We start from the raw sequence: 27,860 nt of genomic DNA on the forward strand, positions 1-27,860 counted from the left end.
GGCTGCTCGGAACCATTAGCACACTTATGAGAGTCCAAGAACGTAATTTGATAATGAAAGTTATAATATCTTTCTTGGATGAAAATGGATCTTATTAACGTCTTATTAACGTAACTGATATTTACCTTTTCTTACGATTTCTTTAGTTTAGCACGAGTTCTTTAGTTTAGCGCTAGGCCTATGTTGCCGTACTGCCATTCCGTATCTATTAAAAACTGTAGTCCAGTATTAAATATGCCATGAAAAAATGGAAACATGTCAAAAAGAATTTACTTAATATATCTTTTTATTTGCTACTTTACATTTTTCGTTTAAAGTTAACATGGTATATCTTAAACGTTTACGATGGCAACTATCTTTCTTCCAGTGTCATTCCTAACCAATCATCCCTAGCGACGGGGAGAGAATGGTTAAATTATTCATATCATCTTCACATGTCTTCTCCTATTTTGATGAAAGATGAAACTGAGGCGGCAGGAGACACACAGTATGAATGCTAAGGCAAGCTCTTAAATAGCAGTAATATACGTCGCCACGAAAAATGTAAATGTTACTGCAAATCACGAAACTAAAGGGATCAATTTTCGTCGTACCAGAAAAAAATTAGAGGAGATGGAAAAAATACTTGAAGAAATTTTAGAACTGCTTAGGAAAAATTAAGATCACTGAAAACGAGGACACGGTGTAAGAAGATGCTAAGGATACAATTCTCATTTCTAAACTTCAAAAAAGTTTTGCACAATTTCGGATGCAAAAAATATACGTGCTTTGATGAAATACCAGCGGAACTCCGTATGGGCACCAGTAAAAGGAGGGGGACGGAAAGCTAAAACGATTCAGGCTCGCGATTGAAAGTTATCGCATTATAGCACTTCCGAGGAAAAGAAGAGCCCATAGATGAGGTAATTACCATACAACCAGTCTAGTGCGAGATGCATCAAAAGTACGAGAGTATCGAAGAATGAAAGGCAAAACTGAAAGTACCAACAGATTAGGGAGAAGCACGTGGGTTTAGAAGAACCGGAGCCACTCGCGAAGCAACGCTAGTACTGCGGTTAATATAGAATACAGGTCTGGGAAAGATACAACCAGTCTAGTGCGACATGCATCAAAAGTACGAGAGTATCGAAGAATGAATGGCAAAACTGAAAGTACCAACAGATTAGGGAGGAGCACGTGGATTTTGAAGAACCGGAGCCACTCGAGAAGCAACGCTAGTACTGCGGTTAATATAGAATACAGGTCTGGGAAAGATTAGGAAACATACATCGCATTCACAGATTTAGAGAAGGTTTTTAATAATGTGAAATGGGGTAATTTTTCCATTCTAAGGTTGTCTAGTATCAGTTGCAGGGAGTAAAATGTAAGGCAAACCATGCGAAGTAGACTTGAGTAGGCAGTACCAACGGAGTGATACAAGAGGGCAAAATCAGCAATCGCGGAAAGCGAGGCTGTACGTTGTCACCCACGAGTTTAACTTGAATATTGAAGAGGCAGTGAGCGAAGTTAAGATCTCAAAATAGGAGCTACTTGCAGTAGCATTATCTGACAAGTGCTTTATCTGTAAACTACCTTGAGCAGTTAAACAGAGAACCGACTCTTGGCGATAACATATTAGATCTTCTGGTGACACAGACCCGAACTATCTGAAACAGGGAATCAGCGATCATAAAGCGGTTACGGCATCGATGATTTCAGCCGTAAATAGAACTATTAAAAAAAGTAGGAAGATTTTTCTGTTTAGCAAAAGTGACAAAAAGCAGATTTCACAGTACTTGACGACTCAACACAAACGTGTTGTCTCAAGTACAGATAGTGTTGAGGATCAGTGGACAAAGTTCAATTCCATCGTACAGTATGCATTAGATGAATATGTGCCAAGCAAGATCGTAAGAGATGGAAAAGAGCCACCGTGGTACAACAACCGAGATAGAAAACTGCTGCGGAAGCAAAGGGAACTTTACAGCAAACATAATCATAGCCAAAGCCTTGCAGATAAACAAAAATTAAGCGAAGCGAAATTTAGTGTGAGGAGGGTTATGCAAGAGGTGTTCAATGAATTCGAAATCAAAGTTCTATGTACTGATTTGGCAGAAAATCCTAAGAAATTTTGGTCTTGTGTCAAAGCGGTAGGTGGATCAAAACAAAATGTCCAGACACTCTGTGACCAAAATGGTACTGAAACAGAGGATGACAGATTAAAGGCCGAAATAGTAAAGGTCTTTTTCCAAAGCTGTTTCACAGAGGAAGACTGCACTGTAGTTCCCTCGCTAGAATGTCGCACAGATGTCAAAATGGTAGATATCGAAATAGACGACAGAGGGATGCAGAAACAACTAAAATAGCTCAAAAGATGAAAGGCCGCTGGACCTGATGGGATACCATTTCGATTTTACACAGAGTACGAGAAGTAACTTGCCCCGGTACTTGCAGCGGTGTACCGTAGGTCTCTAGAAGAGCGTAGCGTTCCAAAGGATTGGAAAAGGGCACAGGTCATCCCCGTTTTCGAGAAGGGACGTCGAACAGATGTGCAGAACTATAGACCTATATATCTAACGTCGATCAGCTGTAGAATTTTGGAACACGTATTATGTTCGAGTATAATGACTTTTCTGGAGACTAGAAATCTACTCTGTAGGAATGAGCATGGGTTTCGAAAAAGACGGTCGTGTGGAACCCAGCTCACGCTATTCGTCCACGAGACTCAGAGGGCCATAGACACGGGTTCACAGGTAGATTCCGTGTTTCTTGACTTCCGCAAGGCGTTCGAAACAGTTCCCCACAGTCGTTTAATGACCAAAGTAAGAGCATATGGACTATCAGACCCATTGAGTGATTGCATTGAAGAGTTCCTAGATAACAGAACGCAGCATGTCATTCTCAATGGAGGAAGTCTTCCGAAGTAAGAGTGATTTCAGGTGTGCCGCAGGACCGTGCTATTCACAATATACTTAAATGACCTTGTGGATAACATCGGAAGTTCACCGAAACTTTTTGCGGATGGTGCTGTAGTGTATCGAGAGGTTGTAACAATGGAAAATTGTACTGAAATGCAGGAGGATCTGCAAAGAATTGACGCATGGTGCAGGGAATGGCAATTGAATCTCAATGTAGACAAGTGTAATGTGCTGCGAACACATAGAAAGAAAGATCCTTTATCATTTAGCTACAATATAGCAGGTCAGTAACTGGAAGCAGTTAATTCCATAAATTATCTGGGAGTAGGCATTAGGAGCGAATTAAAATGGAATGATCATATAAAGTTGATCGTCGGTAAAGCAGATGGCAGACTGAGATTCATTGGAAGGAAATGCAATCCGAAAACAAAGGAAGTAGGTTACAGTACACATGTTCGCCCACTGCTCCAATATTGCTCAGCAGTGTGGGATCCGTACCAGATGAGGTTGATAGAAGAGATCCAACGGAGAGCAGCGCTCTTCGTTACAGGATCATTTAGTAATCGCGAAAGCGTTACGGAGACGATAGATAAACTCCAGTGGAAGACTTTGCAGGAGAGACGCTGAGGAGCTCGGTACGGGCTTTTGTTGAAGTTTCGAGAACATACCTTCACCGACGAGTCAAGCAGTATATTGCTCCCTCCCACGTATATCTGGCGAAGAGACCATGAGGATAAAATCAGAGAGATTAGAGCCCACACAGAGGCATACCGACAATCTTTCTTTCCACGAACAATACGAGACTTGAATAGAAGAGAGAACCGATAGAGGTACTCAAAGTACCCTCCGTCACACACCGTCAGGTGGCTTGCGGAATATGGATGTAGATGTAGATGTAGACTGAAAATTGGCACTGTATGGTTTACCGATGACCTAGCATTAGTCGCCGAAAGTGGAAAACAATGAAGTCAGATCCTTAATGAAATTGGACTTGTCTAAGCTAACATCTATTTTATGCATGCAAACGCAAATAATTCTAAGGTAATGATGTGCACAAAAGGTGAACATTCCGGATCACTAAATGCTAAACTTACACAAGACACATTGTACGAAGTGGACGAATTTTGCTGCCTTGTTACTGGAACAGATAAAGATGCAAGAAAGATGTAACTGCCGTTTTGTACAAGGTAAAACACATTGCTATAAAAGAAAACAGCTGGTAAAATCCAAAAATATAAAACCTGAAACCAAGAAAAGATTCGCCAAGAACTGTGTTCGAACATGCACTGTTGGGCTGCGAAACTGTCAATGTGTAATATCAGCTGTATCCATCAACTAATGGAAAATGAAGTCGTGTAATGGGTGAACGATAAAGAAGGCCAGTAAAGAACATAATGAACTGAAGAGACAGAATGCTGGGACACATTTACCTGGACAGTTGTTGGAAGCTATATTTAAAGGAATGGTCGAAAGAAGGAATCGCATGGCACGCATATTGTTATTATTAATTGTGTGCCAACTACACATCACTTCAGACATACGAATAACATATGCATATATTTTACAAGTATATGAACGTATCATTTATATAATTTATTACATCGACTAAAGTGTCAAAGAAGTCCGAGGGGTTTCCGAGACACGAATTTTCAAAGCACTCTGCTCAGTGTGTCCGACAGTCTGTCTTGGGAAGCTATAATGCAGTCATACAGTTCCCCCATCTGTATCTCCCACGGTTAGTCTGGGGATCCTGCTGAGTGTATACCATGTCCTCTGGAGTAGGTCAAGTTCACATGTTTGTTGCTGCCTTGGAGAAAGGTGTAGAGCTCTGTGGAGTATTACTGCACCATTCTTTCCCCAAAGTTTCGTGGTGACTGAAGTTACCGTTCACCAGGTTGCTAGCTGTTCTGAGGTTGGGATGTCGTGAGCGTGAATTGGCGGATAGGTTTCAGTATGGCGATGCACAACATTCTTGAGATGTTGTATATTAGTTATCAACTCGTCGTTTAGCCGTTTTACTGTACGTTATAGGTTTAGTATTTAACCTGTGCTTGCTAAAAGTAAATCAACACTGTGTTGTAAATAGGGTGTAACTAGTGTAATAAAAGCCACTCTCACCTTGAATCAACTTTGATCATCGCGGGTTAGGACCCAGTGACGAACCTGTATTTGTCAAGTGTTGGAACAAAAGGAAACAGGAACACGTTGCAAGGAACACCACAACAACAACAAAAATTTCCACAAATTGTGGAACATTCTGCAAAAATAAGGACTACAAATACCATTCCTCCCAAACAAGTACGTTACAGAAAAATCTAAAAAGTAACGAAGCCTCCACATTTAAATTTATCAAACATGGATTCTGTCAGTTAAGTTGTAGTTCCTGCCAGTCTGTCTACATAGGACAAACATACATGAATTTTAATACTAAGAATTCCGAATACCTCAGAGCCTCAAAAAGTGACGGTACACATTCCACTGTTGCAGACTGCTTCATATAGGAAATCCACCACTGATCTCAACATACTCGAAGAAAGCAATAGACTCTAAGGAAAACTTGCAATAGACGAAAAACAGCACATAAAAAGTATTAATTCCCGTAAATAATGTTTTAAAAACAGGCGTGACACTGTGCAATAAAACAATTTGCAACACTTAATGAATTAAACACGCTTCCTCGAATGAAATAAGAGTATATCAACCATTCTCGATTGATGGAAAACTTCTGGCGCTTCTCAGTCTCTCCCCAACCCTCGCTCTCTCTCTCTCTCTCTCTCTCTCTCTCTCTCTCTCTCTCTCTCTCTCTCGGATTACACACACATGCACAGACGTCAGATGATTTTTCCTTCAGCAGCCATCACAACAATATGCGTCAAACAGTCGAAACTGGCGCCAAATTTGAACAAAAACAAACCGAACAAATGAGCGGCGACAGTAATAAGCGTCTCTCGATGCGAGTAGCGACGTAAGCCGGCCGAAGTGGCCGTGCGGTTAAAGGCGCTGCAGTCTGGTACCGCAAGACCGCTATGGTCGCAGGTTCGAATCCTGCCTCGGGCGTGGATGTTTGTGATGTCCTTAGGTTAGTTAGGTTTAACTAGTTCTAAGTTCTAGGGGACTAATGACCTCCGCAGTTGAGTCCCATAGTGCTCAGAGCCATTTGAACCATTTTTTTGAGTAGCGACGTAAGTGTTTTCTCCGATCTCGTTTTTTATGTAACAGATGAGGAAAACAGTATATACCCACAATAGAAAGACAACTGAACTAAAACGTTAGTAGAAGACACACACAACTATTACTCTTGAAAAGGTATTTTCATGATAAACAACTTCTTAAGCATACTCTTCCGACTACTTTGCAGATGACTCTATATGAAACGATAAAAAGGCATAAAATCTAGCCGACATCTACAAATCAAATTCCACAATTAACGTAATTTTCAGGTGAGCAATCGAAAAAAAATAAATGCAAATGCTACAGTTTTTAGGTTCTAAATAGAAAAACCACCACTAAATTGGTTTAATTTTTTTACAGAAATAAATCGACATATACGGAAGGTGATACATGAGTGTCGAATAATGTTGGTGTAAACATAAAAAGCATGATTTTCAGAACCTGAATTTTAAAAACTCACATTTAACTCGCAAACACGGAAAAAATCGTCGACAGGAGATTCCAACAGTAGCAAAACTATTATAAGCTATTTACGTCAAATTATGGTCTTATCACTGAGCAATGGCTTTGTTTCTGAAATTATTACCATGTTGTTGTTGTTGTCTTCAGTCCAGAGACTGGTTTGATGCAGCTCTGCGTGCTAATCTATCCTGTGCAAGCTTCTTCATCTCCCAGTACCTACTGCAGCCTACATCCTTCTGCATATGCTTAGTGTATTCATCTCTTGGTCTCACTCCACGATTTTTACCCTCCACGCTGCCCTCCAATACTAAATTGGTGATCCCTTGATGCCTCAGAACATGTCCTACCAAGCGATCCCTTCTTCTAGTCAAGTTGTGCCACAAATTTCTCTTCTCTCGAATTCTATTCAATATCTCCTCATTAGTTATGTGGTGTACCTACCTAACCTTCAGCATTCTTCTGTAGCACCACATTTCGAAAGCTTCTATTTTCTTCTTGTCTAAACTATTTATCCTTGTTTCACTTCCATACATGGCTACACTCCACACAAATACTTTCAGAAACGACTGCCTGACATTTAAATCTATACTCGATGTTAACAAATTTCTCTATTTTGCTCCCCAAATAGCAAAACTCTTTTACTACTTTAAGTGTCTCATTACCTAATCTAATTTCCTCAGCATCACCTGATTTAATTCGACTACATTCCGTTGTCCTCGTTTTGCTTTTGTTGATGTTCATCTCGTATCCTCCTTTCAAGACACTGTCCGTTCCGTTGAAGCGCTCTTCCAGGTTCTTTGCTGTCTCTGACAGAATTACAATGTCATCGGCGAAGCTCATAGTTTTTATTTCTTTTCCATGGATTTTAATTCCTACTCCGAATTTTTCTTTTGTTTCCTTTACTGCTTGCTCAATATACAGATTGAATAACATCGGGGATAGGCTACAACCCTGTCTCACTCCCTTCCCAACGATTGCTTCCCTGCCATCCCCTCGACTCTTATAACTGCCATCTGGTTTCTGTACAAATTGTAAATAGCCTTTCGTTCCCTATATTTAGCACCTGCCATCTTCAGAATTTTAAAGAGAGTACTCCAGTCAACATTGTGAAAAGCTTTCTCTAAGTCTATTACTATACTACATCATAAATTTTGTTCAGCGTAATTAAAGTTAACAAGGCACGTCTCGTATCTTCTTTTAATTACACTCCGTGATACATGCTAATCAGATATCACAACTTACTCTAAGTAGTTTAGGTACTGCCTAAACGCAATCACAAAATGTTTTTGTATCTTAAGGAAAGAGCATCATGGCCTTAATCAGATGCTAAAAGCTAAGATCAGCGTAGAATATGCATTCTTTTGTTCCAGTTACAATTCTGCCCATTTTGTAGGGAACAAATGCACTGCATAATCTTCACGTCACTTTTCCACCTCAGGTAGAGAGTGGCACGACATGCGGTGCACCCTGAGCCCAGCTTTCTCTTCGATGAAGATGAAGAACATGTTCTTACTGATGACCGAGATTGGACACCAGATGGTCGAGTATTTGACGAAGAAAACAGCGGAGCATGAGAGTGAGTATGTGAGGCTAATAAACAAAATCTGTTTGGACATGCGAACGGATGTCCCCGCTTTTAACCAGGTGCAGCTTTGAGATGGAAATTGGACTTACGAAATGTACTAATTAAGATGATAATATGAAACACACTTCACATGGGTTAATAGTAGTATATGTTCTTACTAATATGTTTAATGTGGGTTACCATGAAAAAGTATAGGATTATCTGTGCCCACCAGTCATTTTTTCCCTTTGTACTAACATCACCAATCACTTCCATTTAATATCTTTTTGCAAAATTATTTGGTTTATTTAGTGTTAACCGGATTATTAATTTATGCAAATAAATATAGCCTGATTATCGCCTCTACTTCCCGTAAGGATTGTGGGTTCTGGAACTTACCGCAAATCCTCCTGCATACAATAATTACTGCAGACATTCTTTCGTTAAAATCTTTTTAGGTGGGCTTTTCTTAATAATCGCAGTATTATAGAGTATGCTAAATCTCTGTTTTGGATGAAGCGTGAGGATCACCACATTGTTACAAGCAAATATGGAAAAAATGTTATGAGTAGTATCTAGCAGTAAATACGGTTATAACATACATGACAGGATTATAATTTACCTGTGATACTGAGAATGGGAATAATTCTAGCGGAACAAGGTTTAAAAACTACAAATCGTTGACTAGCAGCAAAAAATTTCGACATTGTAAAATCAAATGTGAAAAGAGCCTTTTTTACTTGTACTTTTAAGAAATTAGGAAAAATTTATTTCCATTACTCGATCCCGGGATTCTTCCATGGTAGAGGTAGGCAACCATTCAGATTTAATACAAACTGCAATCATGGAAAAGTCTTTATCGCATAATTCTTTATTTAATGTTACGGGTTTAGAAAAATCATCGTCAGACATAAGCTGTGGAAAATGTACATAAATCATGAAAAATAAGTAACACATAATCGTGAAAAAACATTCTATGCTCAATTTTTTCAGTACTTACTCATGAATCTAGTTTTAGGCTCAATAAACTGAGCGTATGGACTGTATATAGCAACGCATTTCTCATTTCATAAAGATTGCTCTTTGTGAAATATTTATGAAATGAGAACTTTAATACTATATACAGTTCATGTGCTCAGTTTCTTGAGACCAAGTTAGATTCAGTATTGAATTAATTACTCAAACAGTGTTTGTCACGATTATGCGTTATACTGGTTTGTGTTACGTATTTTTCATAATTTCTGTACATTGTTCACTGTTTACGTCTCCCGATGATTTTTTGAAATGCGTAACATTTAATAAAGAATTGTCCGACCAAGATTTTTTCCGTAATCGCAATTTGCGTCAAGAAAATTACTGTCCTACTGACAGAATGTGTGGAACTGAATTTGCTGTTCATTATTTTTCTCGGATCATCTGTCTTCTCCCTGATGTGACGCAGCCTGCCGCAACTTGTACTCCTGCGCCAATCTCTTCCCAACGTCCTCCATTATTCGTTGAGTGTTTTCCAATCCCTGTCTTACCGTACAGCTTTATTCCCTTTACGGTTGCCTCTAGTGCAGTGGAAGTTGATCATGGATGTTATAACACGTCTCGTCATCTTGTTTCTTGATATAGTGTTCTGCACATATTCCTCTTCTCGCTAGTTCTGTAGCAAATCTCGTCATTTCTTAACAGACCACCTTCTGCAAAACTACAGCAAACGCCCCGGTTCTCTCCATTTACTGCCTCCCTGCAGCCCATGATTCACTTCTATATAAAATGCCGAGCTCCAGAGGAATACGCACAAAAATATTGTCCTTAAATTAATGCCTATGTTTCATATTAACTGGTAGATGTCTTTTAACGTGGCATGGTCATGCGTTGTTTTGTTTCTAAAGTAGCAGACTGAGACATGGAAACAAGAAATTGCTCTGGGCTTGAAATTAGTACATGACATATTTTTAATATAATCACAATGCTTTTTGTAGACGACCTTGCAAGTGTATAGGATAGCGAAACTTCGCTAAAAATATCCGTCTACAGACTTAACCAAATTTCTAAAGAACATAAGATAAAAATATCCGTTGCAAAAACAAAAAGTGATGGCTTTCAAAGGGACAAAACCACTGAGGACTAAGATCATAATAGAAAACAAAACCATTGAAAAAGTTAACTGTTTCAGTTACGTGGGAATTATCGTAAGCCACGGGAAAGAATTCGACACTGAGAACAAACTACAGACATATCAAATAAAGTGCAGAGCAGCCAACAGAACACTGAGCAATAAAGAGAGAAACGACACAAAAAACAAGTTTTATAAGGTAATTGCCACCGCCATATTGCTTTTTAGAAGTGAAGCTTGGACAACTACTAAAAAGTAGAATCTAAGTGGCAGAAATGAAATGTCTGAAACACGTACAAGGCTGCACAAAATTAGATACACTAAGAAAAGAATACGTAAGAGCAAATCTTGGAGTATATGCTACAAATTAGACGATCGAATCTAATCAACAAAGCTGGTTACAACCGCTGCATAGAATGCCAGATACGAGATACGAAAACAAGCCTTAAATTTCAGACTGTTAGCTAAGAGATCCGTAGGAAGACCAAGATTAAGATAGCTGGATACTCAGAAATCGGAACAAACCTATGGCTTAGACCACAATGAAAGAGAAAGACGAAGGTAGCACAAAATCTTCAGTTTGTCTACTATATGGTCCCCGGTTTTGATGTTCAAGTTTATCGCTAATCTCATTTCGCTTCTCCTCATTACTTTTGCCTTTCCTCGGTTTACTCTCAGTCCATATTCCAGTCCCCCAATTACATTCATCTTTCTTCGGTTTACACTCAGTCCGTATCCTGCCACTCTTCTTCACTTTAATATATTACAGCACTGTCATCAGGGAAACTTATCAACAGCATCATTTCACCACAAATTTTAATCCCACATCGGAACTTTTATTTCCGTCATTGCTTCTTCAACAGTAGGGCAGAAACACTGCATCTCTTCATATCCCCTTTTTAACTCAAGAACATCTCTCTTGATCTGCCTTTCTTATTTTAGTAGTTTATTGAGTAGTTACTGAGAAACATCTGTTGTTTGTAACCACCACACCACTTGCGCCAGTGCCTCCGTCATTTGCCAATTACCCACTTCCTTCGCTGCGAACCTTCGAACTTAAGAGACGTTGCTTCAAGCATTGCCTTGTGTACAGAACGTCGCAAATTTGATGGTGAACATCCGCTGCTGTCATGTTCACGAGTCGAGATAGAAAGACAACGTCAATTTCACGTCAAATCTCTCATGCAGCAGTCATATTAAAGTCGGTTACTAACATATCAGCTTTTGCACACTTTTACAAAAATAAAACAATTGCACATGCTGCAAGTCACGTACTCAAAGTGGCACATATTCGTAAAGTCAACTACATCTGTGTTGCTAGAATCCATCAATTGAAATTTCTTGGTGAATACTATACCATATAGGACTGTTAGAAAAAATTTTCATTTATATTTATATCATACTAGAAGAGTTGTAGTTCACAACAGAAACGAGGGAAAGGGGTGGGGGAAGGGCTATGCTATTATCATTATTCATAAAGAAAAAAATTCCGAGTAACTAAAGGCCACGGGCATCGACTCTAAATTTTCATTCATTTCAAGCCGCGAATGCTAATAAAACAGTCGTCCATTCTCAAATCGCAGGCACATGTAGCACTGACTACAAAACAAGTACAAATTTAGTACAATAATGCCTCCAGTGACTTCCATGTAATCACTTCAGTGTCCTGAAAACGTTTCTGTTTTTGTCCTTTTTCATCGTAGAGAACAGGCAGATGTCACCGGAGGTCACGTGCAGAGCTTATGGAAACAGAATTCGAAGCTATCACATTGTTCTGTGATGATCAGCGACTTCGTATTCAACTGCTTCTACGCAAATGGTCAGATTCATTATAGACTAGATGCGCTACTTGTTTCACAAATCCAAACTGACGTTATCCTCAAGGATTTATAATATGTCATAAGACAAAAATACCTAATGCACATTTACGAAAAAGAAAAAAAGATATGGTAATGTGTACATCCTTTCACAGATCTAAAAGCGAAATGGTTCTCAAGAGTGCCTAGGTCATGCTCTGTCCTCGGCAGAATTCCCAATGCTGCGCCACACTTCATCCCCCCCCCCCCCCCCACGCACACACACACACACACACACACACACACACACACACACACACACAAACTATCTTGCTACACATATTTAGCAAACAGTATAACACTGCAAGTAGCAAACAGTATAACACTGCAAGTAGGTTTAATAAAATTGAGCCAGTATTAAGAATATTACTTAAGTGAATTATACTGCGATAAAATATTGCCCATAAAACTGATATGTTTGAAGCAAATAAACAATTGTATAATCTCTCCAAAACAGTTGAAAATAAAACAAAATTTTTATTTTATTATTTACAGGAGCTACCACACATTTGTACAGTATGATGTATAACAAAGAAGAGGTTTTATTTGTTCCCCAGAAATTGTTAATAATGTGTAAGTTTCTGTTTTTAGTCTTCAATCTTCTGTCTGGTTTGATGCAACCCACGACGAATTCCTCTGCTGTGGTAACTTTTTCATCTCAGAGTGGCACTTGCAGCCTACGTCCTAAATATTATTTGCTGGATGTATTCAAATCAGTCTTCTTGTATATTTTTATCTTCTATAGTACTTTCTGTTACCATAGTTTTCGCTGACGTCTTAACAGATGTCATAGCATCCTGTCCCTCCTCCTTGTGAGTGTTTGCCATATTTTCTTTCCTCGCTGATTCTCCAAAGAATGCCCTCATTCCCTATCTTATCCGTCCACCTAATTTTCAACATTCTTCTGCCGTACCGCATCTCAAAAGCTTTAGTCTTTCTTTGATTTCTTCACAGACCACGTTCTGTACTCATTAGACTGTTTATTCCTTTCAGCAGATCCTGTAATTCTTCCTCGCTTTCACTGAGGACGTCGTCAGCGAGTTTTATCATTGGTAACCACTCACTCTTTCTTTTATTCCTGTCATTGCTTCTGCAATGTATAGATTGAACAGTAGGTTTGGAAGACTAAATCCCCGTCCTTCCCCCCTTTTAATCCGACATCTTGCTTCTTGGTATTTCAGTTTTATTGTTCCCTCTTGGTTCTTGCACATATTGTGTATAGCCTATCTTTTCTGTAGCTTAATCACAGTTTTCTCAGAATTTCGAACATCTTTGTTCATTTAACGTTGTCGAACACTTTTTTCTGGTCGACAAATCCTATGAACGTATCTTGACTTTTCTTCAATCTTGCTTCCATTATCAACCGCAACGTTAGAACTGTCTCTCTGGTGCATTTACCTTTTCTGAAGACAAACTGATCGTCGTGTAACAGATCCATTCTTTTCTTCTGTATATTATTCTGGTCAACAATTTAGATGCATGATCTTTTAATCTGAAAGTCACAGATTTTTGTACAGTGGTTGGAGGGAGTGTCATTAACAACTTGCTAAAAATTCCCACCGATGGGGTGTGAATGTAGGGGAGGGTGAGCGTTTAAAGACAACCTTCCATGTTCTTCTTGAATAACTCGTGTATTGCGGTTTCTAACGTAAATATTTCCCAGTGCAACATTAAGCTACAACATATCACCTACAAAAGACCTACTCATATATTCTCTAGAACTTAGTCTCCGTGTTGCAAGGAACAGAAGAATTTCAAATTATTAGAAGTAGTGTCTTAAGGGTATAAAACTAGTTTAACGGCAATTATTTCCGAAGATTTATGTAGTATGCGTTTCTTGCACAATAGTATTATTAGTAACCCCTATCTGTGTTCCATGTAGTGTTAACGTATTTTGTGGAAAATAAATATCCCCTTCCTGTCCCCCCCATCCCCTACACACACACACACACACACACACACACACACACACACACACACCTGCGTCACCAGTGATTCATTAGGCAAGCTTCGGAGAGTCGGTATAAATTTGTTAAATATTCTATATTTTGCTTCTTGTGATGTACTTGGGTAGATAGGGTGCGGAATCACCGGCTCGCTCTCATTTTGCAGACCTGTGAAGAAGGGGCCTGCATGGCCACAGTCCAGCAATCTACCTTACCTCCCATTTCCACGGCACACGTCGCCCCTCCTCCCACATGTTATACCCCTGAGAACATAACTTATCCCTAACAGAGCTCTGCTGCACTTATACGTGATACACACATTTAATATTTGCTCTATATCTACTTGTTTTAACTAAACCTTGTTTCCATGCTAGTAAAACACTATTTTTAATAATCTGAGACATTTACATCCCCTACAAAGCGGAAACGATTAGTCTTGTAAGTAGGCTGTTTAGGTTTTTTTATTGGTAACGCCACCTCTGTATAAAAATCACTGGCTGTGCTGTGTGCAGTCTGTGGCTAGTTTGCATTGTTGTCTGCCATTGTAGTGTTGGGCAGCTGGGCTGTTAACAGCGCGTAGCGTTGCGCAGTTGGAAGTGAGCCGCCAGCAGTGATGGATGTGGGGAGAGAGATGGCGGAGTTTTGTAATTTGTCATGAACTGCTATATATATTATGACTATTAAGGTAAATACATTGTTTGTTCTCTATTAATATCTTTCATTTGCTAACTATGCCTATCTGTAGTTAGTGCCTTCAGTACTTTGAATCTTTCATTTAGCTGGTAGTAGTGGCGCTCGCTGTATTGCAGTAGCTTGAGTAGCGAAGATTTTTGTGAGGTAAGTGATTTGTGAAAGGTATACTTTAATGTTAGTCAGAGCCCATTCTTTGTAGGGATTTTTGAAAGTCAGATTGCGTTGCGCTAACAAAATATGTGTGTCAGTTTAAGGACAGTCGTGTATAATTCTTCAAAAAGGGGACGTTTCATATAAAAAATTTCAGAGGTCGAGAATTTGCGTTGCAAATGTGTAGATACAAAATCTTATGAATATAACAGTGTCCAAAAAATTTTTGCCAGCATTGTGATACAGTCACGCATTTACACACATTTCATAACTCTTAAAGTACGGTTCTTGGTTTCCAACATCCTTTTTCACAAGTCAGAGTCCCTAACCAATACTCATTATTCCTTACCTTATTACACATATACATATTCGTCGACACTTCTTCAATATTTCATCATAATAAATACGTAGCATACTCAAATAACTCATATAGCATCAGCTTATTAATCATAAACATACCGCAAGAGCATAATACACATCATCATCGTAATAATAACATCATAAAACCACAGCCAAATCTGAAAATCGTCGTAGCTTCCTCCAATAGTTTCAAAATCTAAAAAAAAATTCTCTGCTCATGTCAGTAGTGTCATTTACCTCAAACTTACTTTAAAAATCATGATCCCATACCAAATACATCATTCAAAGCTCTCATAGTATCACAATGGTTCCGAAAAAATATGAACAGTTCACAAAGTACAGACAAAATACAATTTCATAAGTGTGAAGTTACCCAACTGCGAAATTGCGTAAACATGTGTCACTGATGTAGTAAAAAAAGTTTATCTCTCAGTTAAATGATCAGATAGCTGTGTAATTTGTGTATTAGAAAAATATAGTACCGATGTGTAAAGTTGTATAAGCAAATACCATATTAGCTAGGGCTCCTTGTGCTTGCCAAACACATGGTACACAAAGTAGGCGTGTACCCCCCTGAGGATAAATGTGAAACGTCCCCTTATTGAAGAATTAGTGTCAATTACAATTTTATAACATAAGAATACAATTACAAAGGTACAAAAACATCATTAAAGAACATAACAATACAGAGAACATTTGTAGTACAGGCTTTACAAAAGAATCGAAATAACATATACGTCAGTGTTACAGGAATTATGACATGAGTACATACATAAAAGATCAGAATAACTTTCGAAACATCAACTTCACACATGAGCATTAAAACAAAACAGAATAAATAATGTCTAAACACCTTTATGAAGAAAATAACATAGTATTTGAAAAATTCTACAACATAAATCTTATTAGCTAAACACATAAAGACAGGAAAAACACAACTACACAAGGGAACACAAACACATAGTGGGATAACACAAGGAAAGGACAGGGTTTCCTTTACTGCAGTATTTTGCATGGAGATCTCCCTTTGTTCATCATTATTCCCAAAAGTACTATCTAAGCCGGCTTTCTGTATTCTGTTCACATCCTCTTTCAAAACAGTTTTTCTCCACTGTACACTACTTTTTTTTTGGCCAAACCATTTTCTTATATCTTCTCAATGCATTTCTTCCAATTCATCATAGTTAGTTTCTTATATAGTCTACCCCCTCTTAAGCTAACTTAAATCTACTGAGCTCAGATGCTAAACTAAGGGACGAGGCAATGCAGCAGCACAAAACAATTAACACAAACAGCAATGACAAAAAATGCAGATTTGCAAAGGAAGCAGCATTATAGAAATTAGCAAAGCAATTGCAATATTACAACTAACATAAGGCAATGTGCAGCAAACAAGAAAAATAAATCTGGCTTAGCAGAGTAACACAAATTAAAATTCAGTAGCACTATGCCTGGCAACCAGCAGCAGAATATGAAATAACTTATATCTAAACATGACACAGCTCAAGCAGTAAAAAAACATTACACTAAAGACAATAATGCAGACAAGGGAAATGTATATTCACATCTTAATGTCTATGTAATTAAAGTGGTGCACCACAAGAAGTTACTCTACCAAAAAAATTACCAAGTAATTGAAAAGAAAATTATGAATGCAGTTCCTGTGAAGGTAAATGTCTTTTTGTGCTCCCTCTTTTTTTGAAAAAATTATTATTTACTCGATCTGTAGACAGAAAATATTTATATTAGTACATCTATAAAATTTTATTTTAACCAATGCTGCAGTGCAGCTAGAAACTAGATATTAAACAAAATGAGTAAATAAATACATAAAGCAAGCCATATGGCATTTCATAAGGTAGTAAAAAATATCTCTCAACTAGAAAGACAGTAGTCATAATCAGGTGTATAGACATAAAATATTTCTCGTCATTTCATTAGGCATTTCAGTAAATATCACAAATTAAGAGCTCCACAGTGTTATCATATGTTTTCAAATTCGACCATGTCGTTTTTGCGATGCTTTCTACAAAGGAACGTCAATAGCGAGGATAATGGCCTCCCTTTTTTTTTTCTCCACCTGTACCTCTGAAAGGGGCACACGCTAATGGCTTTTTTCCAGGCGACTGTCGCCCAGCTGAGTGCCCACGACGCATTACGTGCAGGTGGTCACTTAACTTTCTTAGCGAAATATTTACGACACCAGTTTCCGCTACAGTGACAGTCTCATATAAAAATATTTCACGGGTCGAAAATTTACGTTACAAATGTGTAGAAACAAAATCCTATGAATATAACAGTGTGCAAAAAATTTTCGCCTGCATTGTGATACATTCGCGCATTTACACACATTTCATAACTCTTAAAGTACGAGTCTTGGTTTCCAACAACCTTTTTCACAAATCAGAGTCCCTAACCACTATTCGTTACTCCTTACCTTATTACACATATAAATATTCGTCGACACTTCTTCAATATTTCATCATAACAGATATGTGGCATAATCAAATAACTCATATAGCATCAGATTATTGATCATAAACATATGGCAACAGCATAATACACATCATCATCATAATAATAACATCATAAAACCTCAGCCAAATCTCAAAATCGTCGTAGCTTCCTCCAACAGTGTCAAAACCTAAAAAAAAATTCTCTGCTCATGTCAAAAGTGTCATCTGCCTCAAACGTACTTTAAAAATCATGATCCCATACCAAATACATCATTCAAAGCTCTCATAGTATCACAATGGTTCCGAAAAAATATGAACAGTTTACAAAGTACAGACAAAATACAGTTTCATAAGTGTGAAGTTATCCAACTGTGTAATTGCGTAAACATCTGTCACTGACGTAGTAAAAAGAATGTTTGTTTCTCTGTCAAATAATCAGGTAGCTGTGTAATTCTGTATTAGAGAAAAATGGTACCGATGTGTAAAGTTGTATAAGCAAATACCATATTAGCTAGGGCTCCTTGTGCTTGCCAAACACATGGTACCCAAAGTAGGCGTGTACCCCCATGAGGATTAATGTAATTATACCCTCAGGTGTTACAGATTACAGCAATGGAATGAAATATATCACGGAAAACCCTTGTATCATTGTACTTCAAATATCTTAAACAATACATGATTTAAGTGCAAAATTAATCACTCAAATACGTGTCCTGTAGCGCTAAATGTGCGTCTTGCTGTAAGTTAAATCTCTGTGGAAGTGTCGTAGTTATCGTCCTCCGAAAGCTAAGTTCTGCAGAAGCCAATGTACCAATTTGTAAACTTTTTTGTGGGGAGCATGGGGGCTATGTAAGCAGGCTGTTTAGGTTTACGACACCAGTTTCCGCTACATCTGTATAAAAATCACTGGCTGTGCTGTGTGCAGTCTGTGGCTAGTTTGCATTGCTGTCTGCCATTGTAGTGTTGGGCAGCGGCAGCTGGATGTGAACAGCGCGTACCGTTGCGCAGTTGGAGGTGAGCCGCCAGCAGTGGTGGATGTGGGGAGAGAGATGGCAGAGTTTTGTAATTTGTTATGAACTGCTATATATATTATGACTATTAAGGTAAATACATTGTTTGTTCTCTATTAATATCTTTCATTTGCTAACTATGCCTATCAGTAGTTAGTGCCTTCAGTACTTTGAATCTTTTATTTAGCTGGCAGTAGTGGCGCTCGCTGTATTGCAGTAGCTTGAGTAGCGAAGATTTTTGTGAGGTAAGTGATTTCTGAAAGGTATAGTTTAATGTTAGTCAGGGCCCATTCTTTTGTAGGGATTATTGAAAGTGAGATTGCGTTGCGCTAACAAAATATTGTGTGTCAGTTTAAGGACAGTCGTGTATAATTCTTCAAAAAGGGGACGTTTCAGTCTCAAAGAAAAAGTGAATAGGATGTTTTACAGCAAATTTAATGTAGTTTATTTTTTTAGTTGATAAACAATTTTTCTCGAAACCGCGGTTTCCGAGTTATTCAAGAAAAACATAAAGAAGTGACCCACCGTGACGTTGACACCCCACCAGTGCGGATTTTTAATATGTTGTTTATGACACTCCCTCGTACCAATGTACAAAAATTAGCGACTATACCATTCTTGTTCTCCTATTCGCCTTTTTCTTATATTTGTTGACTGGGCTTTTACCTTTTCTAAAATGTTCGAGATTTCAGACAAAGGTTAACCTGGTTAAGTTTGTCGGTATTCCTTTGTCTTTTTTATACAATGGCTTACGTCAGCCGTATGTGGAGACGGACATATTCATATTACAGAAGTTACTTGAACTGGCTGGGCCAAGTTATTCCTTGGCTTCATCTACTGAAGCTGATAACCATAACTTTTCAGAAACATTGATAAGATGCTTGTTAAAAATTTTCTCTACATTGCACATATTTGTCACCATCGTATTAGTTACTGTTAATTCTAGCTGGTGCTTTTCATTTCTGGTTGTGTTAATCACTTTCTTCCTATATCCTACAGTGTCTTTATTTTGGTACGTGTTATGACTATCTGTTGCCCGTAATTCATTTGCTTTAATGTATGTACTAATATCTTGAGTATTTATCAGCATATCTTTTAACGAACTATAACATCAACATCAGAGCTGTTTTTCATTGGCAGTTGTTGTTGTTGTTGTGGTCTTCAGTCCAGAGACCGGTTTGATGCAGCTCTCCATGCTATTCTAGCCTGTGCAAGCTTCTTCAACTCCGAGCAACTACTACAACTTACATCCTTCTGAATCTGCTTAGTGTGTTCATCTCTTGGTCTTCCTCTACTATTTTTACCCTCCACACTTTCCTCAAATACTAAATTGATGATCCCTTGATGCCTCAGAATGTGTTAGGTTCAAGTAGGTCTAAGTTCTAGGCGACTGATGACCTCAGAAGTTAAGTCGCATAGTGCTCAGAGCCATTTGATCCAATTTTTTTTTTTTGTCTTTGTTTTGGCTGTAGCCTGCATTCCTTGTGGGGGTGAACAGCTATTATAAGATAAGGACTTCACTACTGGAAGTGTTTAATTTTTTTTTACTTGTATATACTGCACGTTTGGATGAACAGACATTTTTCTTTCATGTTATGAGCTCCAATTCATGTCTTTGCTGAATTTCATAAGATTGTTTATGGCTTACTGACCACCCTCCTGAACTCGGGTGTTGTAGATTTGCACCCTAATCAGTATTATCGGTATTAATGTTTAACATAAGAAACACAAGTCATGGTCTGAGAGGCCATTAACTAACGGTTTTGTTTGTTTTGTAATATAATTTTGTTCATTAGACCATCTCTAAAGATATTATCAATGAGAAATTAGCTACCCTATTTGAGAACTCTACAGTACGAATTAATTTAATGACAATATTACCGACTGCAATAAAAAGTTATCGTACTAGAGAAATCCTTAAGACAATCTGTATTAAAAGCGCTGGTAACCTCTGTTTCGTTAGTTTTTACTGTTAAATAAGCCAATGAGAGCTTAATGGCGATATTTAAGTTATCTGTGGGTGCTCGGTATATACAATACACTCCTGGAAATTGAAATAAGAACACCGTGAATTCATTGTCCCAGGAAGGGGAAACTTTATTGACACATTCCTGGGGTCAGATACATCACATGATCACACTGACAGAACCACAGGCACATAGACACAGGCAACAGAGCATGCACAATGTCGGCACTAGTACAGTGTATATCCACCTTTCGCAGCAATGCAGGCTGCTATTCTGCCATGGAGACGATCGTAGAGATGCTGGATGTAGTCCTGTGGAACGGCTTGCCATGCCATTTCCACCTGGCGCCTCAGTTGGACCAGCGTTCGTGCTGGACGTGCAGACCGCGTGAGACGACGCTTCATCCAGTCCCAAACATGCTCAATAGGGGACAGATCCGGAGATCTTGCTGGCCAGGGTAGTTGACTTACACCTTCTAGAGCACGTTGGGTGGCACGGGATACATGCGGACGTGCATTGTCCTGTTGGAACAGCAAGTTCCCTTGCCGGTCTAGGAATGGTAGAACGATGGGTTCGATGACGGTTTGGATGTACCGTGCACTATTCAGTGTCCCCTCGACGATCATCAATGGTGTACGGCCAGCGTAGGAGATCGCTCCCCACACCATGATGCCGGGTGTTGGCCCTGTGTGCCTCGGTCGTATGCAGTCCTGATTGTGGCGCTCACCTGCACGGCGCCAAACGCGCATACGACCATCATTGGCACCAAGGCAGAAGCGACTCTCATCGCTGAAGACGACACGTCTCCATTCGTCCCTCCATTCACGCCTGTCGCGACACCACTGGAGGCGGGCTGCACGATGTTGGGGCGTGAGCGGAAGACGGCCTAACGGTGTATGGGACCGTAGCCCAGCTTCATGGAGACGGTTGCGAATGGTCCTCGCCGATACCCCAGGAGCAACAGTGTCCCTAATTTGCTGGGAAGTGGCGGTGCGGTCCCCTACGGCACTGCGTAGGATCCTACGGTCTTGGCGTGCATCCGTGCGTCGCTGCGGTCCGGTCCCAGGTCGACGGGCACGTGCACCTTCCGCCGACCACTGGCGACAACATCGATGTACTGTGGAGGCCTCACGCCCCACGTGTTGAGCAATTCGGCGGTACGTCCACCCGGCCTTCCGCATGCCCACTATACGCCCTCGCTCAAAGTCCGTCAACTGTACATACGGTTCACGTCCACGCTGTCGCGGCATGCTACCAGTGTTAAAGACTGCGATGGAGCTCCGTATGCCACGGCAAACTGGCTGACACTGACGGCGGCGGTGCACAAATGCTGCGCAGCTAGCGCCATTCGACGGCCAACACCGCGGTTCCTGGTGTGTCCGCTGTGCCGTGCGTGTGATCATTGCTTGTACAGCCCTCTCGCAGTGTCCGGAGCAAGTATGGTGGGTCTGACACACCGGTGTCAATGTGTTCTTTTTTCCATTTCCAGGAGTGTATATGTACTTTCTACCATGAAGGAATATTATGAAATCCTACTTCTTTCGCCCATGCTCCCATATGCTGCTCTACGCAAAATTTATGACTACGTGCATCCTTCAATATATGAAAATTTCTCATGAATATGGGAACTTCTCCTTTCACCAACCCTTCCCTACCCTGTAACAATTAATTTATTCACAACGTCGTGCAGCACAGACATCTAGAGGCAGAACCGACCCCGTTACTCATGGTTCCTCCTTAGCAGATAAACACAGTAGTATTTTCTTCTCCTGAGTGATGAGTACTGCTTCGATTATAAAAATATTGTTCATCCACTGTCATAAAAATAATAACGTACACGCTTTTTACTTCTCTTCCTGAAGTTTCTTCTGGCGGGGAAGGCACCCTCACCCTGGAGATGAAGGACTTCTTCACACGCATGACCAACGACATTATTGCAACCACAGCATTTGGAGTCAAGGTGGACTCGCTTTCGGAGCCCAATAACTCTTTCTACACGATGGGTCGTGATCTCACCACCTTCAGACCGACGGTCGCTTTTGGATACCTGATATCACCGAAACTAATGGAAGTGAGTAACTTGTGCAGAGTACAAAAATTAGCATTTATTCTCTTTAGCAAATAAAGACGCTGTTTATGGCTTTCCTCGTGTTGTAGCTACTGCGCATACCATTCTTGGACCCAAAGGCCGTGGACTACTTCACGTCCATAATCTCAGAAACTATTCGAACGAGAGAGAAACACGGAATCATTCGCCACGACATGATCCATCTAATGATGCAGGCGCGACGAGGCGAACTAACATCGCAGGAAGAAGAGGTAAACGGAACCACGGAAGTCAAAGGAAAGCGTAAGTAATTTACACGTTTCAGAGTTGTTAATTATTACAGCATCATAGATTACAAATTTTTCCCAGTCTTTTTAACAATATTTGTCAACACTGATTTTTTATTCAAGTCGGTCTTAATAGCAAAATTTTTAACAAGTAATTTATTTGTTAATGACATAATAGCGGGCCTGAAGCAGGGAGTGAGAAAGTGCTAAGCACACAAGTGAAATATTCCATGCTTTAAGTATTTTTTCTTTTCAATTTTCTCAAATGTAGCAAATATTTAAAAAATTGTCCCAGTGGCATTCAAGAGTATCGCGTGAATAACACTTTAAAAACCAAAAGTTGTAAGACAGACACATTTAAAAAAATATACACTTAAAAGGTAATCCACCAAAGAAGAAAATGAGAAGGATTTACTTGCAGTTTTAAAAGGCAGTTACAAGAAACATAATACAGGCGTTAATAATGATTTCAAAATTATTTAACCACCATAACAATTAAAAAAACCTTTAGATTCCAAATCCTTTAAATTCACTAAGAGAACAAAAGTAATTCAGTTGAAAAAATATTTTAAATGACCGAACAACCACAAAGCGAAAAACAAATGCGTTGACTGATTCATAACACAATTAAAAGCGGGCCGAAAATTAATGAACCAGTGAAAGGCCGACAGCTTAAGCTCAGTCCGTCCACCAAACTGTTGCTTAGTTCAGCTCGAACTGTAAAGACGTACATACAAACTACAGAGCGTAAAATGGCGCTTGCCCTCAGGTCGACGGGACTGCGCCAATTTAGACCACAAACACGAATAGCCAGTTGAAGATAAAAATACTTTAAAACCATCTGAACGTCATATCATGCAGATATAAACAAAACACAATAGATATTATAAGGTTTGCGCCCCCGAGTGGTTAGAAATAAGGCACGGGTTCAGATTTTACGGGAACAGCGTCTGTACCTAATGGAGTAATAATGGAACTATAGCCGGTCAACCTGGTATCCCTTTTATAACTGTCTTAAAAATAACTCAACCGTGTTCTCATTACAAGGATGTTGATCCACTTCTGAAGCCCACTGCAAACAATGGCCCCTACAGAAAACTAGGCGTGAAACCAAAAACAACTCTCATTTATCAGGAATTAGCATAACAGTAGCTTTAAACACAAATCGCACTCAACTCTCAATCATACACAAATGAGGATCTCGCCATTTATTTCTACGACGGATACTGTGGCCGAACGAAGGCTGGCAAAATCACAATCATTCACCAAGGCACCAGAAATCGGAATTGGACACACGCGATCATGAAGACAAACGGGGAGTGCTGAATCTTCAAGAGACATCCACGCACTCTCCACGGTAAGCAGCCTTCGGCCACAGTGGCACCACCTTGTCCTCGGCGAGCGACCCCCTTAGCGTGCGGGAGAATACCCGAGACCAAAACTCTCAGAGAGCCACTCGTGGTGTTAAAATTCTTCAAGCCGCTGCAAGGCTGACCCTAGCGAGACGCCAAAAAGGCGGTCGCTGCGGAACGAAACTACAGAGGTTGAACCAGCGTCCACAATCGATATGGGTGCACGCATGGCTCAGTTCGCATGTGAAAGGTATTATTCGCGTCTGTGGAACGTCAGAACCGTAATCAGTATTATGCATTTATGCTATTACCACGCTCTGTATGAGTTAAATGTGGAGAATCATGGGAAATAGTTATAAGAAATTTAATTAGGTTTCACTAAGCCTGTGAGTCTGCGATTGCCATTCGGATTCAGTTAAATTAGTAAACCCTTATAGAGGGTTCCGATTCACTCATTATTTACTGTTGTAACATTATATCTGGAGTAGCAGAAACACTTATAATTACAGACCAACAGGACGAGCGGTTCTGAGATACCAGGTATCGACCCACGCTGAAACACCCGTAGTGCTGTTAGTATGTGGTGCGGCCTTCACGGGTGGCAATGCAGGCGCTGACTCTGACGTCCATTGGATCGTACAGACTGCGAACAGAGTCTCCTGGAACACGTTACACCACGCCAGCCAGCTCCACCTGTTCAGTTCTCGTCTAATCGTATCCAACACGTGCTCGATTGGCGACAATTTTCTGCACTTCTTGCAGAGCACGTTGAGTTTCACTGGCAGTGTGAGGGCGAGCAATATCCTGTTGGAACAACACATCACCTTCCTGTTGCTAGAATGGCAAAAGAGCAGGTCTAATGGCATTCCGCAGTACGTCCCAACCACCACCAGTTTCGTATAGGCAGAATCTGCTTTCATCGCTGAAGACCACGGTGCGCGGTTCTAAGTGATCCTCTGAGGCATCAGTAGATTCAGGCATGTCGGTTCTGTGGCGTGAGTGGAGGATGGGCTCACAAGGCCTCTTATCTGTGCTGTGGTGGCCGTACGATCTCCCACTGCTGCCCTTACAATACGGCGGTTTTTGCGGGCGTCTGTGCTTTGTGTGCGCCCGGAATCACGTATACGGGTGTGAAAACGTTCGAGTGGCCGTTGATACCAACATCGTCCAACTTGTGACAGTTCTCCAAAAGGATCATGCCGCCACTCTGAAGCCCACAATACGACCCCTCTCAGACTCGCTCAGTTGCCTGGCCAGTTCATCCACTGTCCCCAGTGTGGCAGCTGCCCTCGTCGGATCAAAGTCGACGACGTCTTTCCAGGTTTCTGCCAGTTGCCGGGCGGGGTCGGCCGTCTACGTTTTTGTAATCGCTATTATCCTACCTCGACAGGATTCTTGCCGACGTCTTTTCACTCTGTGGTAGCAGATACGTGCTAGGCAGTGTAAAGCAGCGTTCATGAAACCACCATCTAACACCTACCGCACACAGGCCGCGTAACTCTAGCTGAAAGTTAGTTCTTGAAAGTTCATGATCAGAAAATCGCGCGTTCGGGATGTTCGGTCTACTTACAGAAAAGCGTTTAACATTAGATTAACTCTGCTTTTTGTTCACATTGAAACACGTGAAATAGCTATCAAGTCCTTATTTAATATGGTAAAACGTTATCATTCGAGGTTCACTGTCTGTATAACAAAAATTCACTCGGAAAGCAGCCAGAATTGTAGTTAAGTCCGACCCGACAATTTTCACGTTCTACCAGTCACAGACCCACAACTCTTCGCGAGTTAAACACTCGGTCGTTTCAGTGGTCTTCTTCGTAAGAGGTGCTCGCCAAAGTATTCAGTACAGAGCACGAAACACGCCACTCGGAGTTGTTACTACGATCAGAAAGTTCACACGCTCATATCTTTCAAACTATTTAACTTAGAAACACCACACTTTCATTAAAATGTTCGTAACTCCAGTCGCGTCAGTCACGATATGTTCAAACCGAAATTAACTCACTATTTCCTCATCTCACAGAGTATTTGTTACGAGCGATCTGAGATCGTGTTATTCGTAGACCGGCTAGCAAGCGACCCCTCTTGAGGTACTCTCCTATATGCACACTCCTCTTTTCGCGCGGGAATAGCTTAATTCTGATTGGCTGCTGATCTAAACGATCCTTGTAGAAACGAACTCTTCCTTCCAGATCATTCTCGCGGCAAATCTTGTCTTATCTAATCCCTAACTTGATAGTAATTAATATCAGCAAAACTTTAAATTCTTGTATTTTATTTAATTAAAATAAACAAAGTGTGAAATATTCTTCAATTTGAGAAATAAACTTATTCCGCCTCCACCTTCCATTCTGGGTACTTTTATACAAAAGAAAGCGTACACCGACATGGATCACCTGAATCGTGGTTGCAACATAATTTCCCACAGTTCGTTTGTACAAGGTTTTACGAAAAATGAGATATTAAATTTAAACGTATGTCCCACATACACTCTCTCAATAATTCTCACGGCAAAACATAATCAAATAATAATTTTGACTGATTTTTGTATTACGTAATGCACAGTGACAGAAGTCTTAAAAACAAAATTCTAATTAATTGATTTTTATGCATTGATAACTTTCGAATGCCTTCAAATGATAATGAAAGTCCATCTGTTATTGTTCCTAACTAGATTTTAAAAAAAAACAGGCGTAGGTTTTGGGAGTTTTAGGTAATTCTCTTTATCTGCAGAACTATAATAAAGAAAAATCTGAAATTTTGACATCATTCCATTAATAACAAAAGGCTGTGCACCAAATTTGAACAAAATAACTAATATGGATTATTCAGATTTATAGATTGATGACACTGATCATTATTTAATCTGCAGTGAAATTGGGATTGTGAGGCCGAAAGTGCAGGAGGACAGGTCCATATGTAGGAGGATAAGAGTGGAGAAAGTTCAGGATAAGGAAATCAGGCACAAGTACATAACAGTGATCTCAGAATGGTACCAGTTAGTTGAATGTAGTCAATTACAGACATTGGAAAAGGAATGGACAAAGTACAGGGACACAGTACTAGAAGTGGCTAAAGAATGTCTTGGAACAGTAGTGCGTAAAAGTAGGATGAAGCAAAAAGCTTGGTGGAATGACACAGTCAAGGCAGTCTGTAAAAGGAAAAAGAAGGCGTACCAAAAATGGCTACATACTAGAACTCAGGTAGACAGAGAAAGTTATGTTGAAGAAAGAAACAAAGCCAAACAGATAATTGCAGCATCCAAGAAGAAATCTTGGGAAGACTTTGGAAACAGGTTGGAGACTATGGGTCAAGCTGCTGGAAAACCATTCTGGAATGTAATTAACAGTCTTCGAAAGGGAGGTAAGAAGGAAATGACAAGTATTTTGGACAGGTCAGCAAAACTGCTGGTGAATCCTGTGGATTCCTTGGGCAAATGGAGGGAATATTTTGAAGAGTTGCTCAATGTAGGTGAAAATACGATCAGTAATGTTTCAGATTTCGAGGTACAATGGGATAGGAATGACGATGGAAATAG

At 39.9% G+C, this 27,860-nt stretch overlaps 1 protein-coding gene across 1 annotated transcript in view; it reads left to right on the forward strand.

The window, feature by feature from the left end:
- LOC126458634 (cytochrome P450 9e2-like) overlaps positions 1 to 27,860 on the forward strand; it is a 131,727-nt gene that overhangs the window by 51,504 nt on the left and 52,363 nt on the right. Inside the window, exons 3-5 of the mRNA XM_050095802.1 lie at positions 7,969 to 8,106; positions 22,499 to 22,707; positions 22,794 to 22,986. Coding sequence (XP_049951759.1) covers positions 7,969 to 8,106; positions 22,499 to 22,707; positions 22,794 to 22,986 — 540 coding nt within the window. The remainder of the gene's footprint in view (positions 1 to 7,968; positions 8,107 to 22,498; positions 22,708 to 22,793; positions 22,987 to 27,860) is intronic.

Source organism: Schistocerca serialis, chromosome 2 (assembly GCF_023864345.2).
Source record: "Schistocerca serialis cubense isolate TAMUIC-IGC-003099 chromosome 2, iqSchSeri2.2, whole genome shotgun sequence".
Lineage (NCBI taxonomy): Eukaryota > Metazoa > Arthropoda > Insecta > Orthoptera > Acrididae > Schistocerca > Schistocerca serialis.